Source organism: Staurois parvus, unplaced genomic scaffold, assembly GCF_062004578.1.
Source record: "Staurois parvus isolate SC_StPar_1 unplaced genomic scaffold, SC_StPar_1.0 ptg000025l, whole genome shotgun sequence".
NCBI classification, from domain to species: domain Eukaryota; kingdom Metazoa; phylum Chordata; class Amphibia; order Anura; family Ranidae; genus Staurois; species Staurois parvus.
The window spans coordinates 8,653,558-8,672,447 of record NW_028317821.1 but is presented as its reverse complement, the minus strand read 5'-3'; the positions used below and the strand labels follow the sequence as shown (position 1 = coordinate 8,672,447).

At 39.3% G+C, this 18,890-nt stretch overlaps 1 protein-coding gene across 2 annotated transcripts in view; it reads left to right on the top strand.

Moving 5' to 3' along the window:
• Positions 1-18,890, top strand: part of PAH (phenylalanine hydroxylase) — an 83,968-nt gene that overhangs the window by 58,747 nt on the left and 6,331 nt on the right. For both annotated transcript variants that reach the window (XM_089651817.1, XM_089651818.1), the window contains 6 exons: positions 6,079-6,146; positions 7,903-8,099; positions 13,417-13,552; positions 14,276-14,345; positions 14,434-14,490; positions 16,260-16,355. In XM_089651817.1, coding sequence (XP_089507943.1) covers positions 6,079-6,146; positions 7,903-8,099; positions 13,417-13,552; positions 14,276-14,345; positions 14,434-14,490; positions 16,260-16,355 — 624 coding nt within the window. The remainder of the gene's footprint in view (positions 1-6,078; positions 6,147-7,902; positions 8,100-13,416; positions 13,553-14,275; positions 14,346-14,433; positions 14,491-16,259; positions 16,356-18,890) is intronic.

Here is an 18,890-nt window from a genome sequence, read left to right as displayed (position 1 = left end):
CCCCACCCCCTGCTAACTTGCCGACCTCCTCCACTCTTTCTACCACTCCATCCCCCACAGCTATCTCCTCCTGTACCACCATCCCCTCCCTCCTAGATTGTAAGCTCGAAAGAGCAGGGCCCTCAATCCCCTCATGTTTTGCATTGTATTGGTATTGTTCTGTCACATGTTCTGTCCCCCTTTGTAATGTACAGCGCTGAGCGAACTATTGGCGCTTTATAAATACTGTATAATAATAATAATAATACTATATATTCTTCAAATATATGTAACAGTATATTGGCGTGATTGACAAAAGTACGTGTTATATTTTTTCATAACTGAATCTAGTTACACTTATCAAAGTAGAGAAATTTTCCCTTGACAATGATTCAAGTCACAGGAAAAGTTCTCCCATTCATGTGAAAAAAAAAGTTGATAAAGAACCAGTAATTTAAATTGTTCAACATAAGAGAGCCTCTCCCCGTTCAAGTGGCAATGAAGCATGAAGTCCATCTCCAGCAAAATCCTTTTTTAATGCATCTGTTTGGATGATTTCCCTGCGGAATTCAGAAGTCTTTAGAGCTATACTTCAATACAGACTATATTCAGAAATCAAAAGATCTTAATTTTTGGTCATGTAACTGTCATTTGCAAAAATCATTGGGCACAGCAAAAAAAAACCCAAAAAACAATTTTTTTAAAATTAATTTCCTTGGATTTGTGACCTTTATATATCCCAATATTAATTTCTAATCTCAGAACAACCTTGGTCAGATGCCAAGTAGTCTTTCTTTGCCTTATTATACCATGGACAAAATTAACTGACAACCAACTTCTCCAATGTTATTCGAAACAAGGATATTCAGTTTTAACATGTTTACTAAATCATCTATATAGTGATATGTGCTGGCCTGAGCCATCTCAACAGCCAAATGTAATGGCCAAAACAAGACTTACGTAAACCTTAACTCGAGTATTATAGATTTATATGTTATATGTATGAGAAGACTGTCTACTCTCTTTTTTTATGTTACAATCAGTGTTCAGGTGCGTTTTAGCCATAATACTGGCCGCTTTGAAATACAGGAACAAACACACAGAATATTCATTTGTGACGAACACAGAGGGATAAATGCAGCCGAAAATGCTTCTATTACTTTCATTGATTTTGTGCAATTATAGATAATTGCTCACTTAATTCAGTATGCAATAGGCATCTTTGTTTGCTGCAATTCATGGGCTTTAGAGTGATACGTTCAAAAGAAAAATAAAAGCAATCAGGGTATTTTTATTACACATAAGTGTCATTTCCTGTGAATAACAAAACATTTGCATGTTAAAAATTAAGCTGAACCATAGTGCAAATAAATTACTGAATATGACTTTCCTTACAGTATCACTGACCAATATTTAGCAGGAGTAATTTTAATACACTTAACATTTTTTGTTTGCAACATGTCAGAAAAGAAAATATGTGCTTCCCAAAGTGTACATTTAAGAAGTTAGGGATGTCGCTTGACCAAAACAACGCTTGTAAATGTGCGTATGGCCTCAGCCAGCACTGCTCCAATGACCATGCCTACTAACACGTCTCTCTCCACCCTGCCCACGTGACTTAGCCCAGGTGAATGGGACAAAATGAATCAGAGGGCATGGCCAGTGGAGAAGTGCTGGCTGAGGCCATACCAGGGGCGGACTGACCATTTTGACACTCGGGCACTGCCTGAGGGCCCAGGGTCAGTAGGGGGCCCCATGAGATGCCCCTGGTAACCTTTCATAGGCTTTTTTGGAAGTGGTTTGAGTGTGGGCTGGATAAAGGGGCCCCATGATCCCCTATTGTCCTGGGGCCCCATGAGTTGTCAGTCGGCCCCTGGGCCATACACACATTTACAAGCATTGGGTCGGTCAACTTGTGTCCCTTTCTTCTTAAATCGGCACTTCTGGATCAGTGTGTTCTTATGCCTGCTCCCCTCTTCTGAGTTCAGGAAGTGAAGCACTATATACCTTGAGCTTTGAGCAGCACTACAAGTTTTTCAAGGTCCCAAACTTGTATAGTTTTAATGCTTTAATTGGTACCAAATCTCCAATTTTTATCTCTAACCAAATCATGATGATATAGATAACCATTTTTTTTTCTTAAAAGGTGTTTATTTATTTTGCATTTATAAAACACAAACAATACCAGAAAAAGGACACAAGTGATAACAGGAACCCAAAACTAAAACATAAGAGTAAGGGTTACAGAGAAAGGGAACAGAAACAATTAACAAATTATTGCCAGGCCATGAGCCCAATGCAGGAAACAATGAGGCTTACAAAACAAAAAATAGCATAACAGATCAACAATCAAAAGCAATCAAACACACAGTTGACCATACACAACAGACACAATCACGCACCAACATCCACACCATCACGCCAGAAGAGATCTCTAGCACATAATCTCCACTACTCAAGCCATACAACCCTGCGACAGTGGTTGTGATAAGAGAGTATCTCCCCAGAAAGGGTCTGCTATATCCAACCAAGGTTGCCAGATTTTTGTGAACTTTTTAGGACAGGCCCGTCCTTTATAGATCAGTTAATATAGTGGCAGCACAAGATTAACAATTCGATAGAATTGGTGTATAGAAGGTGGAGTATCACCTTTCCAGTTTAATAAAACAAGTTTTCTAGCATAAAATAGGAGCAGACATAGCAATATTCTAGACTGGGTATGAGGGACAAAATCATTCAAAATACCCAACAGGCCAGCCTACGGGGTATGTGGCACCGGCAAATGCAAATTTTCGTCAAAGAAAGTAAAAATGTCCTGCCAGTATGAAGCAAAAGGCAGACAGGCCCAAAACATGTGCAGCAGATCAGCACCATCAAAACCACAATGGCGAAAAGAGGACGCCGATCCAAAGCCCATGCCAGCCTAGCTGGGGTATAATGAAGACGATGTATGAATTTGAATTGAATAAATCTATCAGCAGTACTAATAAGATCTTGAAAACAGACCTCCACCACCTCCTCCCAACCCTCCCTAGGCAATCCAAGGAGTACCACTTCACATTTACGAGAAGCAATATGAAAAGGGTTAATCCTGGCCACCTGGATACGGGTATAGAAGGTTGTGACCAACTTCACAACATCAGGGTCCAGCAGTAGCCCCTCAAGGGGCAAAGTGGAAAGTTCAAGGGTCAAAGTACCAAATTGAACCCATAGAGCATGCCGTAGCAATAAAAATTTATAGAAAAATGTATTAGTCACTCCATGGTGAGCCTTTAAATTCTCAAAGGATATAAAACACCCATCAACAAAAACATAGGAAAGATGAGTGACCCCAAGGCGACTCCACCACCCTGAATCATGGTGGCTTAGAAGCTCAGGGATATTGGGATTGTACCACAATGGAGTCTGGGGGAATACACCGGAAGACAGTGATAGTATCTTCAAATAAATCTTTCAGTAAACTTGATTTACCCTCTAATAAATATTAGTGTATACAAATAAAGTCCAAAACCAAAAAAATCCAAAAAAATATAAATCAAAAAACCAAAGTTCAAAATAAAGTCCCAAAAATATTACTTCATAGAAAAACAATCTTTATCTGTAATTTCTCAGTTCTTCATATCTTCAAACCATCTTTGTGATATACTTCAAACCAAATCTTCATATACCTCAAAGAAAAAAAACTCAACATGTGTATTATCTCAAAAAGAGGGGTATATAAAACGTGCCACACGTGTTTCATGCAAACAAAAATGATGTGCCACCGCAACCGTGAAGAGAAATCCCTCTGCCTTAGGAATCAATCCACTGCATACCAATAAAGGAAGTGCATAATTACCCTCAGAATAGTATCAAGGGTCTGAGTACTTATTTCCAACCTTTTATATTCCTTCAGCCTTTCCAGCCACTTCCCACAGACCTCATAAACAGACCAGGGATCAGTATGTGTCATAAAAACTCATAGCACTTTATTATAGCAACTTACATTCAAATAAGATGAAATCAGCTTCCACACCAAAACGATTTATCCACAATCCTGCCTCTCCTCACAAGTGTGTAGGTATCCACACCATCCCACTCCCGAGGGGGAACAGATCGCCTATGGTAGGTTTCCAATACCTCAAAACCCCATGAGGATTCCAGGAAGGCACAACCGCGTGTACCAGGATCAAAGATGGCCGCCACCGCACTTCCGGAAGAGCATCACTACGTCACCACGTCACGTGCCCCGGACGCGTTTCGTCACATCCGGACTTTGTCAACAGGGACCCCTGGTACACGCGGTTGTGCCTTCCTGGAATCCTCATGGGGTTTTGAGGTATTGGAAACCTACCATAGGCGATCTGTTCCCCCTCGGGAGTGGGATGGTGTGGATACCTACACACTTGTGAGGAGAGGCAGGATTGTGGATAAATCGTTTTGGTGTGGAAGCTGATTTCATCTTATTTGAATGTAAGTTGCTATAATAAAGTACTATGAGTTTTTATGACACATACTGATCCCTGGTCTGTTTATGAGGTCTGTGGGAAGTGGCTGGAAAGGCTGAAGGAATATAAAAGGTTGGAAATAAGTACTCAGACCCTTGATACTATTCTGAGGGTAATTATGCACTTCCTTTATTGGTATGCAGTGGATTGATTCCTAAGGCAGAGGGATTTCTCTTCACGGTTGCGGTGGCACGTCATTTTTGTTTGCATGAAACACGTGTGGCACGTTTTATATACCCCTCTTTTTGAGATAATACACATGTTGAGTTTTTTTTCTTTGAGGTGTATGAAGATTTGGTTTGAAGTATATCACAAAGATGGTTTGAAGATATGAAGAACTGAGAAATTACAGATAAAGATTGTTTTTCTATGAAGTAATATTTTTGGGACTTTATTTTGGACTTTGGTTTTTTGATTTATATTTTTTTTGATTTTTTTGGTTTTGGACTTTATTTGTATACACTAATATTTATTAGAGGGTAAATCAAGTTTACTGAAAGATTTATTTGGTGATATTTGTACTTCAGGGGAAGGATTGTGAAAGTGACTTGGTGGGGTATCCTACTTTAAGAAGGATAGTGCTATACGTAGAATAGTGATAGTATCTTGTTCCCCTCCCGCCAGGCCAGCCAACTATTTGCTATCAGAGAATTATGGGAGCAATGGGAAAAAACAGACCTATAAAGAGTGTCCCAAAAAGAGGCCACAGAGCCAAGCTGGGCAGATAGGAAAACGGTGGAGGAAGTAGGAGAAGAACCACGGAACCAATCATACACATAAGCCAGCTGGGAAGCTATAAAATAACTATGACGGTTAGGACAAGCCAAACCCCTATTCGCCTTAGATGCCTGAAGTGAGGCCCTGGCCACCCGTGGGTGAGACCCACTCCAAAGAAAAGAGTACAAAATAGAATCAAGTTTTTGAAATAGCTTTTCTTAAAACTTAGCGAGGCCCTAAACACATACAAAAATTTGGGTAAATATATCATTTTGAAAATGTTAATCCTTCCAATTAAATTAAAGGGTAGCATAGCCCAAGAATGGAGTCTAGTCTCCATGTGCGTAACAAGGGGCATCACATTTAGTGACTCAAAGATGGAGAGGTCAGAGTGGATTTGAATACCTAAATAACAAAATTTATTCGAAATTTGCAAGTTAGAGGTAGACAAAAAATCAAAAGGGACCGTGGGGTCTATAGGAAATGCCAACGATTTGTCCCAACCAACCCGAAGACCTGATACCTCTCCAAAATAGATAAACATTTAAAGCACATTGCTCTCAAACTATTTCCTAGTATTAAGTTCTGGCCAATGTTGCAGCACTGAAATGAAAGGAAGGTAAACATGAGCAGCCAGAGAGGTGCCAATAATTTCACTTGAAGGAAATTTTTTGAGAATGTTCAGGTCTTTCAATGTTAATGAGAAACAAATTTTTTAAACTCATATTTCAGAATCTAAAAGAGGCTCTACAGGACACAGAAACACCACTGTGCTATAATTTCAATTGGGCTTGAGTTCATGTTGTAGTACTCTAAGAGATTATAGTTTTTTTAAATTTGTCATTATATATGAAACACGAGAAAGTATGAGCAGGTTTTCTTTATTTGTTATCAGGGGTTCACGGATCCCGTGTATCGGGCTAGACGCAAAGAATTTGCAGACATTGCATTCAATTACAAGCAGTAAGTAGTTATTGATGATTTATTTTCTACAAATCATTTATCAGTATTGCAAAGTTTATCCTTGTGTAATTTGAAATAAAATGAGTGTGTAATATTAGTAGTATTTACAGCAAATTAAATGAAACACTCAGTGTATCAGAACATTATTGTGTTTCTGAGAATTAAAAATATACCTTTAAAACAGAGCGTAGTTTAACAAAATTATTATTGTTTTCTTTTCTCGGTGGTTCACACCGTTTTTCACCCTATGCGGGAATCTAGATTAACAAGGCACCTAGTTTATATTTCCGTACTATTTAATGTTCTGTTGATTTTACAGATACATGTAGACCATACCATGTAAAGTTTTACTGATATCTGTGGCTCCCCTGGAGAGATTCTCCTATACTTCATGTCCTGAGGACAACCTTTTTAGTAGATAGGTAGTGAAGGAAACACTCCAACAGCAGCACAGACAGAAGTAAATATGCATTTTCAAGTTACATAGGGGAAGGCTAGAACCCATGTCAGCTACTCATGGTTGTCTGTTTTTGTAGATTTTTGCTCACTTCCTGTCTGTTAAAATCTTTTTAACAGAACCCTGGATATCAGTAAAACCAGGGGTTTGAATCCTTCACCACTCTATCTAAAAGTTAAAAAAAAAAAAGTTTTGACTATAGATATTTCAACGGGTTATCTTAAATTCTGTCTTGGTGACCCCTGGTCACAGTATATATTTTGACACAAATATTTTTATGCCCCTTTACACCTACATTTTTTTTGTGATGGTGAAAACATACATGATTAAAACTTACACCAGCTGTGCATTGTACATTTCTGGACATTGCAAATGGTCAGCTTGGTACTGTTGTGTTTGGCAGGTGTTCAAGTGCATCTTGTTCTCTTTGGGAAGTTTTTCATTTATCCAGGTGATGGTATGGCTAGTAGTACTTAGTCCCATTCAACTAGACTTATTCTGTAATGTAAACAGTTCATTAATTATCCAAGTAGCTTTCTCTCATGAAAGTCAGGTTGGAGAGTTTGTGAAACCACTTCATCATGGTTATTGGATCTTGCATTTATAGCAGGGTGTTTAACAAACTTTGATGCTTCCCATTATGTTTATAGGCTATCATCATCTGCCTCGACACCTTCCATTAAGACTGGATTTGGTTGACTTGAGTTGTCCATTTGGCTACAAATGATGGAATACGGTCCTGACACTCTTAAAAACATAAAGCAAAACATCTTACACATTACAGAGACATGTCCAAAAGAAAGTGACTAGCTTTAGAAAGTAGTATTTAGTCACATTCAACAAAGCTTGTTCAGCAAACATTAACTTTAAAGAACAAGTCCAGTGGAATGTGATTAACTAAAACTAGTTGTATCATGACCTAAATGTGGGACACTTTAGGAAAGGTTTTAGCTAAATTGAAAATTACATAATAATAAATTTGAACACACATTATTCCTTTTTTGCGTAATTAAAAATAATAAAATGCCCAGCCGTTGAGAAAAGTAAGGGGCCAAAATCCATAATATACATTGTTAAACACTACTGTTTTAGAATTGACTAATTAAAGCAGTCTTGTCCTCCATGGACCTTTGGACTGGAATCATGACACATTGTAAACCACATGACATCTCCTTCAGGAGGTTTGATAAGCAATCCAGGTGTTGGATGGGCAAGTAAGTAAATTCCACAATACAGGGTAATTATTTGCCTCCAAATAACTGTTCTGTATACTGAATTAATGTCCATGTTTTTTTTTAGTGGTCAGCCTATTCCTCATGTTACCTACACAGAACAGGAGAAGAACACATGGGGGACAGTTTTCAAAGAGCTGAAATCTTTATATCCTACCCATGCTTGCTATGAGCATAACCATGTATTTCCATTGCTGGAAGAATATTGCGGGTATAATGAAAATAACATCCCTCAGCTTGAAGAGGTGTCCAACTTCTTGCAAAGTATGTGATGAATAAATTTATAGTTAACTGATCAAAGAATAAGCTGCTATGTAAATGTATTTTATAAAAACTGTACTCGCTTGGAATATTGTTCCCTAATGGTAGCAAATAAGAATGGTGTATAGTAGTCAGTAAGCAGAAATGTCTGATATGACCAAAAAGAACCCAGGGCTTTTATTATTCAGTGTTGGGTCTATGTCACCAAAAAACAGTGCTAAGAAAATACTTTGTTGCATACCTTAAAGTGTTACTGAACCCACAACAGTAAAATCACTCTGTATATGCAGTAAAGCAGTAAAGCATGCTTGTTATACCCACTGTGGAACCTAAGGGGTTAATCTTCCACATTGTGTAAAAGGCTGTTTGATCCTGTCTGTCAGCACAGGACCAATCAGCACTGTCCAGACAGAGGGTCAGAGGTTATACGGCCTCATAGGATAGTCAGAGGAGAATGAAAACACCCCCTACAAGCTTTACCCAGTGCTCAGCCGGATACTGATAGAAGTCACAAGACTGCTCTATACTGCTGATGAGAAAGGGTATTTAGCAGTTTATATTTACTAAAATAATGTAATTTCCATGCTGTATGTACTGTGGGAGACCAGATATAGTGAATGCAGAGTCCTGGGTTTAGTAACACTTTAACCTTGACCTTTTACTTGACTCCTTCTGTGACTCTAGCACTTAACTCCCCCAATACCCTCCCAATTTCAAGTCTTCAAACTGAACCCAAGGGTCCATTGACATTGATGTGTGTATTGGTTAGTGCAGTTTCATTCACTACTAAGGAAGCCTGCATTGCACATGCATTGCGATGCTTTGCAACTTATTTTATTTGGAATGAGCTGTTTAACACAGTACACTATAAAGCACAATAACACACATTCTGTTTTTCTGCATTGTGGTGTAAATCAGCCCTGACTTCGAAAATATTGTCTCAACTTATAAACACCGTAACATTTAATCCTTAACCTAAACTTGAAAACTCTTAACACTTAACTCTTAAGCGTAACCAAATTTTAACCCTTATACTGTATATGACACCCAAAAGTTAGCTTTATCACTAAATCTTTGCACTTAAACTGAACACATTAAGGTCTAAATATAAAGCCTTTGTTGTGCAGATGTGGTAAACATCCGCACAGTGAGGATGAAAGTTTTTCTAATATGATTAGTGCCATAGTGGTAATAATGCATTTTTTGCAGAAATATCTCAATCAGATAAAAAATGCATTATGGCCACTAGATTGTGCAGACAATATAGGAACTAATCATAGTTTTTCGAAAAATCGGTCGGCCCCGTTGCCGATGCTGCCACCAATGTCCACGAAAAACGGCCATTGTTCATGGATTTTCCAGCATGACTGATAAAAATAAATGTGAAAATCCACGAAAAATGGCCGACGGGCTGGCCCCACTAACGGCATGAATATCGGCCGATTTTTCGTGCGTACAAAAATTCAGCTGATAAACGACCCGTCTATGGCCTGCATTACTGTATGGCACAGCAATCGTTTTATACATAGACCATTTAAGATCAATTACTTAACCCAAAACCTTACATTTTAACCATGACTTATCTTTAATCCTATACTCAATCTTATAAATCCTGAGATTTTTTTTATAGGTACCAACTTTATTGACACCAAATGGTCCATTAATGAACCCTAACTGCATTGGAAGTCTGCTAGTAAAAACAACTGTTCCTCAGCGAACTAATTCTGGCTCTGGGCTACATTTTTATTATTAATATTATACAGGATTTATATAGTTCCAACAGTTTACAAGATGAATAGCGCTTTACAAAAGGCAGACATTACAGTTACAATACAATTTGGTACAAAAGGAATCAGAGGGCCCTGCTCGTTAGAGCTTACAATCTAACAGGGAGGGTCAAGTGATACAAAGAGTAATAGCTGTGGGGATGAGCTGATGGAGAAAGTAAAAACACAGTGCAAGTAGGATAGGCTTCTTTAACCGCTTAAGGGCCGCCCTATAGCAGGTATATATACACGTGATTTTTTATTTCCGGGTAGGGGGCGCCCGCTAGCCTACCTGCGCCACCATTCACGGCATTGGATGTCAATCACTGGGTCCTGGCCGGTAATTACCCACCGGCGCCCGGTTACTACCGAGCATCTCCGATGGGGAGGAAGATTGTTTTGTTTACAAACAGTCTTCCTCCCTGTCCGCTCAAGCACATTGCTCGAAATGGCTGTGCACAGTACAGCCATCCCGATCAGTGTGCTTACAGTGAAGAACTCACCCCCTGCCCCCTAGTAAAACACACACAGCACACAGTTAACCCTTTGATCGCCCCTCACCATAACCCCTTCCTGCCTAGTGCATTAGTACAGTGTCAGTGCTTTTTCTTAGCACTGATCACTGTATTGGTGTCACTGGAGATGTCAGTGACACCAAGTTAGTTCCCCCCCCCACTGTCAGAATGTTCGCCGCAGTCCCGCCAAAAGTCTCTGGTCGCCGCCATTACTAGTAGAAAAAAAAATCCCATTATCTACAGTGCATCCAGAAAGTATTAACAGTGCTTAACTTTTGCTACTTTTTTTATGTTACAGCCTTATTCCAAAATGGATTAAATTCATTTTTTTCCCTCAACGTTCTACAAACAATACCACATAATGACAACGTTAAAGAAGTTCGTTTTGAAATATTTGCAATTTATTACAAGTAAAAATAAAAAAAAAAAACACATGTACATAAGTATTCACAGCCTTTGCTCAATATTTTGTTGAAGCACCTTTAGCACCAATTACAGCCTTAAGTTGTTTTGAGTATGATGCTACAAGCTTGGCACACCTATTTTTGGGCAATTTCTCCCATTCTTCTTTGCAGTACCTCTCAAGCTTCATCACGTTGGATGGGGAGCGTCAGTGCACAGCCATTTTCAGATCTCTCCAGAGACATTCACAGAGTTGGCCCATAGCCACTCCTTTTTTATGTGGGCTGTGTGTTTAGGGTCGGTGTCCTGTTGAAAGATGAACCAACACCCCAGTCTAAGGTCCAGAGCGCTCTGGAACAGGTTTTTGTCAAGGATGTCTCTGTACATTGCTGCATTCATCTTTCCTTCAATCCTGACTAGTCTACCAGTTCCTGCCACTGAAAAACATCCCCACAGCATAATGCTGCCACCCCCATGCTTCACTCTAAAGATGGTATTGGCCAGGTGGTGAGCGGTGCTTGGTTTCCTCCAGACATGACGCTTGGCATTCATGCCAAAGAGTTCAATCTTTGTTTCATCTGGCCAGAGAGTTTTGTTTCTCATGGTCTGAGAGTCCCTCAGGTGCCTTTTGGCAAACTCCAGGCGGTCTGCCATTTGCCTTTTACTGAGGAGTGGCTTCCGCCTGGCCACTCTACCATACAGGCCTGATTGGTGGAGTGCTGCAGAGATGGTTGTTCTTCTGGAAGGTTCTCCTCTCTCCACAGAGAAACTCTGGAGCTCTTTCAGAGTGACCATTGTGTACTTGGTTACCTCCCTGGCTAAGACCCTTCTCCCTCGAACGCTCATTTTGGCAGGGCGGCCAGCTATAGGAAAATTCCTGGTTTTCCAAACGTCTTACATTTATGGATAATGGAGGCCACTGTGCTCATTGGGACCTCCAATGCTGCAGAAATTTTTCTGTACCCTTCCCCAGATCTGTGCCTTGATACAATCCTGTCTTGGAGGTCTACAGACAATTCCTTGGACTTCACGGCTTGGTTTGTGCTCTGACATGCTCTGTTAACTGTGGGATCTCATATAGACAGGTTTATGCCTTTTCCTAATCATGTCCAATCAACTGAAGTTCCCACAGGTGGACTCCAATCAAGTTGTGGAAACATCTCAAGAGTGATCAATGGGCACAGGATGCACCAGAGCTCAATTTTGAGTGTCATGGCAAAACCTGTGAATACTTATGTACATGTTTTTTTTTTCGTTTTTTTATTTTAACAAATTGCAAATATTTCAAAACAAACTTCTTTCACATTGCCATTATGGGATATTGTTTGTAGAATGTTGAGGAAAAAAATTAATTTAATCCATTTTGGAATAAGGCTGTAACATAAAATGTGGCAAAAGTTAAGTGCTGTGGATGCTCTGTATACCGCCATTTGTAAACGCTATAACTTTCATGTAAACCAATTCATTTACATGTATTGGGATTTTTTTTTAGCAAAGACATGTTACAGAATAAATTTATGATGAAATTAGATTTTTTACATTTTTTTTACTGGACATGTTTAATAGCAAAAAGTCCAAAATATTGTTTTTGTCTCAAAATTTTCATTTTTTTGTGCTTATAGCACAAAAAAATAAAAACTGTGCAGGTGATCAAATACCACTAATAGAAATCTCAATTCGTGGGAAAATTTAATTTGGGTGCAGCGTTGCATGACCGCACAGTTGTTAATTGTTAGTTAAAGTAATGCAGCGCCATAACACATAAATGGCCTGGTCATGAAGGGGGGTAAATCTTCAGGAGGGCAAGTGGTTTCAGGGATCATCTAAAGGTGGATAGATTAGGAGATAGTCGGAGAGATTGGGGTAGGGAGTTCTTAGGATGGAAGAAGCTTGGTAGAAGTCTTGGAGGCGAGCAAGGGAGAAGGTGACATGGGAACTAGAGAGCAGGAGGTCTTGGGAGGACTGAAGAAAGCAGTTTAGTTGGTATTTTGAGACCAGGTTAGTGATGTAGCTGAGGGCCAAGTTGTGGATGGCTTTGTAAGTTGTTGTTAGCACCTTGAATTTTATTCATTGAGTGAGTGGAAGCCAGTGGAGGGATTGGCAGAGAGGGGTGGCAGACACTGAAGGTTGGCAAGGTGGATGAGTCTGGCAGCAGCTTTCATGATGGACTATTTTATTATGTAGTAAGCCCCCTTATCCTGTCTACTCTCCTACAATTTTCTTGTTACCACATGTAAGTGCTTATTGCCAGCTTTGTGTGCTTCATGTGCATGTAAGTGCTGTAATCTTCTTAAATTAATCACTTACATGAGCAATATTTTTTCCAGCTTTAGCTGTGTTAGCATGAACTTTTCATTTGAAGGTCTTACTTGGTTTGTGTTGGTTATTCATTGATAAGCTGGATACATGAAAAACAAAAAACATTATTTAAGTCCATAATTAGTAATAATATAAATTAGCTTTACCATTTTTCACACAAGAAAATAGCTGAGTCTTGTCCAAGTTTCAAGGTTTTGATGCTAATATGAAAGAGGTTATCCAGATGGGGAAAAGTCTGCACTAGATTGCAGTAGGCTGCAGATGCAGGGCTTAATATGAACATTTTATATAATTCCTTTTTTCTTTTTTTTTTTGAAGATTGTACTGGGTTCCGTTTACGTCCTGTTGCTGGTTTGCTGTCCTCTCGGGACTTTTTGGCAGGATTAGCATTTAGAGTTTTTCATTCAACGCAGTATATCCGCCATTGTTCAAAACCCATGTATACTCCTGAACCGTGAGTACATTTTTATTTTACTATAAATATGAAATTTAACTATAGATTAGTTATCTATACAGGTATATAAATACTTTTTTCACCAACATCTCAGGTGCTTGTCAAATGAGACGCAAACACAATGCACAGTATATCTTAATCCAAAACATATTTTTATATTCCTGGATAGAATATGCAAGACGTAGAACCCCTGTCAGGTTCTTATTACTGTGTACATGAGGTTCAACCTCTCTATTGGTCCTGGCTGCCATTGTCGCTAGGACTAAAAGTGAGGTAAAGTCCAGAATGTTGAGCTTTCACTAGAGCAGGAATAAAGGGGAAATCTTCCAATAGGGAAACTTGCTGTGGTGACAGCTGTCTGAGAGGAGATTTCCCTCATTTTGGATATTTTTTCTCACTTCCTGTTGTGCCTATAGGACAGGAAGTGATAGGAAACCACAGTGGAACATTGATGGCAAAAAAAAAATCTAACAAGGGTTTTAGCATTACCTTAATCTTTCAAAAACTAAAAAAATGGACTTTAGATATACCATCAATTGTTTTATATGTTAAAAAAGTGTTTACATTTTTTAAAAACCATTTACATTGTAGCAAAAAAATATGTCACTGATCTACAACAGAAAAATATAAAATAACAATATATTAGGTTTGTTTTAATTGAGATCCCAACCAATTGCTGTTCATTTTTTTATATATTTTATTTTGTTTGTCATGTATTTACAGTGACATTTGCCATGAACTTCTGGGACATGCTCCTTTATTTGCTGACCCAAGCTTTGCTCAGTTTTCTCAAGTAAGTATTCTAAACTCACACTTAGATATGTATGCATAATGGTTAAGGTCTAAACAAAATAACTTTTTCAACTCCTCTATCTCATTAGGAGATTGGATTGGCATCGCTCGGTGCTCCAGATGAATATATTGAGATGCTGGCTACAGTAAGTATAACCAGTCATACTGTGTAAACTACTACAGTGGTGTTTCCTTTCCTCATCCACTACATCTTTTATACAGGGGCCACAACAAATTATTAAACTATCTACATTTTTTTACTTTTTCAGAACAAAAGGAATATAATAACATATCAAGAATACCCATTTTAGACACATATCTTGAGATTTTTGTTTTTACAAGATACTGGCTGTACAATGTTTGTTGTCTGCATCAATAGCATAACTATAGCCGTAGCAGAGCATGCGACTGCTATGGGGCCCAGAAACAATTAGCAGAATTTATGTAGGCAGCAATAGTTTTTAGCAAATACATCTGGTGCTTTGAAAAAAAAACAGTATTTTGTACCACTAGAGAAATTGCCTCTAAGATGGAGACAAGAGAGGTAAACGCCCTGTAGCCTCCCTGGCGGTGTTCCCGAGTGTAGCTCGGGGTAAAGTTTCAGCACCACAAGCGGTAACCCCAAGCTACACTTGGGCTTACCATGCTGCGCTGCTCCGCGATCCTTCGATCACTTACCTTGTCCTGCGCTCCCGCGATTTCCCTCCTGCAGTGTCCCCAGCAATGTAATCCGGCGGATGCCGGCATCTGTCATCTGGGTTCCGTCCTCTGCGAGCGTCAGGACGTACGGGGGACGGAACCGCGGGAAATTTGAAAAATGACAAAAAGTGACATTCTTTACATTCACTAAAATCACATAGTAAAACATTACTGTACCAAACCATTTCACATACATTTTGTCCCTAGTGCTTTGTCCTGTGCCCTGCCTTAATTTTTATTGTTCTTTCTGCCTGGAAACTGAGAAACGTCCATGGCGTCCAAAAAGCGTCCCTTTAGGTCAAAAGCGGTTTTAGACCAGCTAGAGAACAGCGATAGTAAATTAGAACTACTTGCAGAATTGAGTGATAATGATTCGTGGGGAAATTCGTCATCAGACACTGAAAACGATTTTGCGACTTTGCTCAGCAATGTGCGAAATTGGCGCTATATTTCAAATTTCTGTGTTTTTGGTTTGATTACATTATTGAATTAAATTTATTATTATTATATTATTATTTTTTATGATTATTTATTAAATTATAATTTATGATTTCGTGTTTCAAGTTTTATCCTACCCGGGATGTTTACTAGACTCTTGTTCGGACAGATTTCAGTGAGTTATTCCTAAGAATTACAGGCTTACAATATAAAACGCCAAATTTCCATGCAAAATAATGTACAGCTTTCAGCACCAAAAATCTGAAATAATCATACCGCCAGGGAGGTTAATATTGTTGCTAGGAGGTCCGATGACACATGCTCATTTATAATGCTACACTAAATCTGGGCTGGTGTTGTGTGGCCCATTCATAAAATGCAGGCTGCAGGGTGGAGCTTGGGTATGTCACAGGATTCTCTCTGCTTAACATCAGTCACATGACGCCTTTGACAGGCCATATGACCAGGCTTTTCCCTGATTGTAGTTTTTTTTCATATTAATTTCTTAATTCATTCTAAATAATTTTTATAAATGTGTAATTTTGTTTTAATTTTTTCTGTTTTTGTATGACTGCATTAATGCCATACAGTTGCTTTTTAAATGAACCCCAAAATTATGTCCATGGTCTGTATCATTTGTTAAATACTGACTCTGACCCAAGAATCTAAAGTAATGTTTTTTCAGTAAATCTGAGATTGGATTTGCTTTCAAATCAATTTATCATATACTTTCTTTATTGTGTGCTAATAGTGATGGTTATGTTTTTTCTCCCATAAGGTGTACTGGTTTACTGTTGAATTCGGCCTTTGCAAGCAGGGAGATAACGTAAAGGCATATGGAGCTGGCCTGCTTTCATCCTTCGGAGAATTACAGGTTTGATTTTTGATACTCATTTTAATACATTTACAATCAAAGTGCAATACAGAAAGTGTAAATGTTATTAGCCAACTGCAATGTCTGTGATCCATGAATTAGAATAAGCTGTATATTAAGGGTCAGTTTTATGCATTGTAACACCACTGCGAAATATTACATGTGCAAAACAATTCACATTTGGCTAATTCTGTAATCCAAGAAGCAGCCAGTCAGAGTTCATCCATCAATGATCTAACTTCAGTAAACTGAAAGCAGATTTGTTGGCATGGGTTACAGCATTTACTGGATCTACTTGACTCTTAGTTCTGTTGTATTCAACAAAACTCAATCAGGGCTTTGTGCTGTAGCTGTCAATTCTTGGTTTACGTATGCCCAGTGGTCTCATTTTAACCTCTCTGCAGCCTCAATATGTCTCGTGTGGCAATGAGATCTGGCATTGTTAGTGTGATGCTAAGGTTAGCCAGTCTGCTGGAGTAATGGGATGGGGGGGGGGGGGGCACACGACGGTGGGAAGTATAGATTACTACCACCATTACATATGTATGGCCTAAAAATTGACATACAGGAAGGTAAGTGATTGCCCACAGATAGACAAGAGATCCTACTGTAAGAATTCTTTCAAGCCTTAGAGAATTACTACATCTTCTGCAGAACACAGAAGTTTTTCTAAGTGTAATTTACTTACCTGCACTATTACTAGTTGTAAAGTTAGGACAGAGTGATGTTAATGTCTAGTTGACCACTGGGAAAATATACATTAGGATGTTCAGTCCATGTGTTACGACCTCCTTACAATGACTATATCATGCAGCGCATGGAAACCACGACTGAATTGCATTCAAGTTTATGTACCAAAAAAGACTTGCCTTGTAGTAAAGCATATCTAAAGTCAGAGCTTTTTTGGTAGTTTTAAATAACATGGAGAAGGATTAGAACTCTTGTTGGAGGTTTACTGCTGTCCAGGGCTCAGTTGGAGAGATTTCCATAACTTCCTTTCCATTGGATAGCCTTTCTTCAACAAAAGCAAGGCATAGAGAAATAAAAATGTGTTTTGAAGTTAAGCAATGGAAGTTGGTTTAAGTGCATAGGGGAGACACATGCTGTTGGAGGATTTTGGGAAAGCTGCATCTTGGAGGGAGCTCTGGGAACATCCAGAAAGCCTGTCTTGAGTGCATTGCTGTATACAGTATACTTGAATGGGAACTACTAGATTTGACATACTGACCGCCTGTGACCAGCGCCTGGAGCAGTTTGGCACATCTCTTGGATACCTACAGTAAACCGAGCAGATAAGCTTGCAGATATTTATGGATGTTAAATGAGTCACCTGGGAGTGAGCTTTTCCTGAAGAATACAATATTTAGAAACTTCATCTTATCCCCCTGTGGTCTCCCACCTGACTAGGGGGCTTTGGTTATGGGTTTGCTGCATTCAATGAGCACCTGGCCTTAATAAATAATATCACCTCTATCTTCCTGATGAAGCTTACTGCAAAATGTTCTAAAAAAAATACACCACCCCTACTTTGCTCAATCAAACTGTATATACATTATATTGCCAAAAGTATTGGGACACCCCTCCAAATAACTGGATTCAGGTGTTCCAATCACCTCCATGGCCACAGATGTATAAAATCAAGCACCTAGGCATGCAGACTGCTTCTACAAATATTTGTGAAAGAATGAGTCGCTCTCAGAAGCTCAGTGAATTCAAGCGTTGTACCGTGATAGATTTCCTCCTGTGCAAAAACTCCTTTCAAGAAATTTCCTTGCTACTAAATATTCCACGGTCAACTGTTAGTCATATTATAACAAAGTGGAAGCAACTAGGAACAACAGCAACTCAGCCATGAAGTGGTAGACCATGTAAAATTTACAGTGGGATCAGTGCATGCTGAAGTGCACAGTGCACAGAAGTCGCCAACTGTCTGCAGAGTCAATAGCTAAAGACTTACAAGCTTCATGTGGCCTTCAGATTAGCACAACAGTGCGTAGAGCTTCATGGAATGGGTTTCCATGGTCAAGCAGCTGCACCCAAGCCTTACTTCACCAAGTGCAATGCAAAGCGTCAGATGCAGTGGTGTAAAGCACACCACCACTAGACTATAGAGCAGTGGAGACGTGTTCTCTGGAGTGATGAATCACGCTTCTCTGTCTGGCAATCCAATGGATGTGTCTGGGTTTGGCGGTTGCCAAGAGAATGGTATTTGCCTGACTGTATTATGCCAAGTGTAAAGTTTGCTGGAGGGGAATTTTGGTGTGGGGATGTTTTGCAGGGGTTGGGCTTAGCCCCTTAGTTCCAGTGAATGGAACTCTTAAGGCATCATCATACCAAGATATTTTGGACAATTTCATGCACCCAACTTTGTGGGAACAGTTTGGGGATAGCCCCTTCCTGTTCCAGCATGACTGGGCACCATTGCACAAAGAAAGATCCATAAAGACATGGATGAGCGAGTTTGGGGTGGAGGATCCTGACCTCAACCCAATAGAACACCTGTGGGATGAATTAGAGCAGAGACTGAGCCAGACC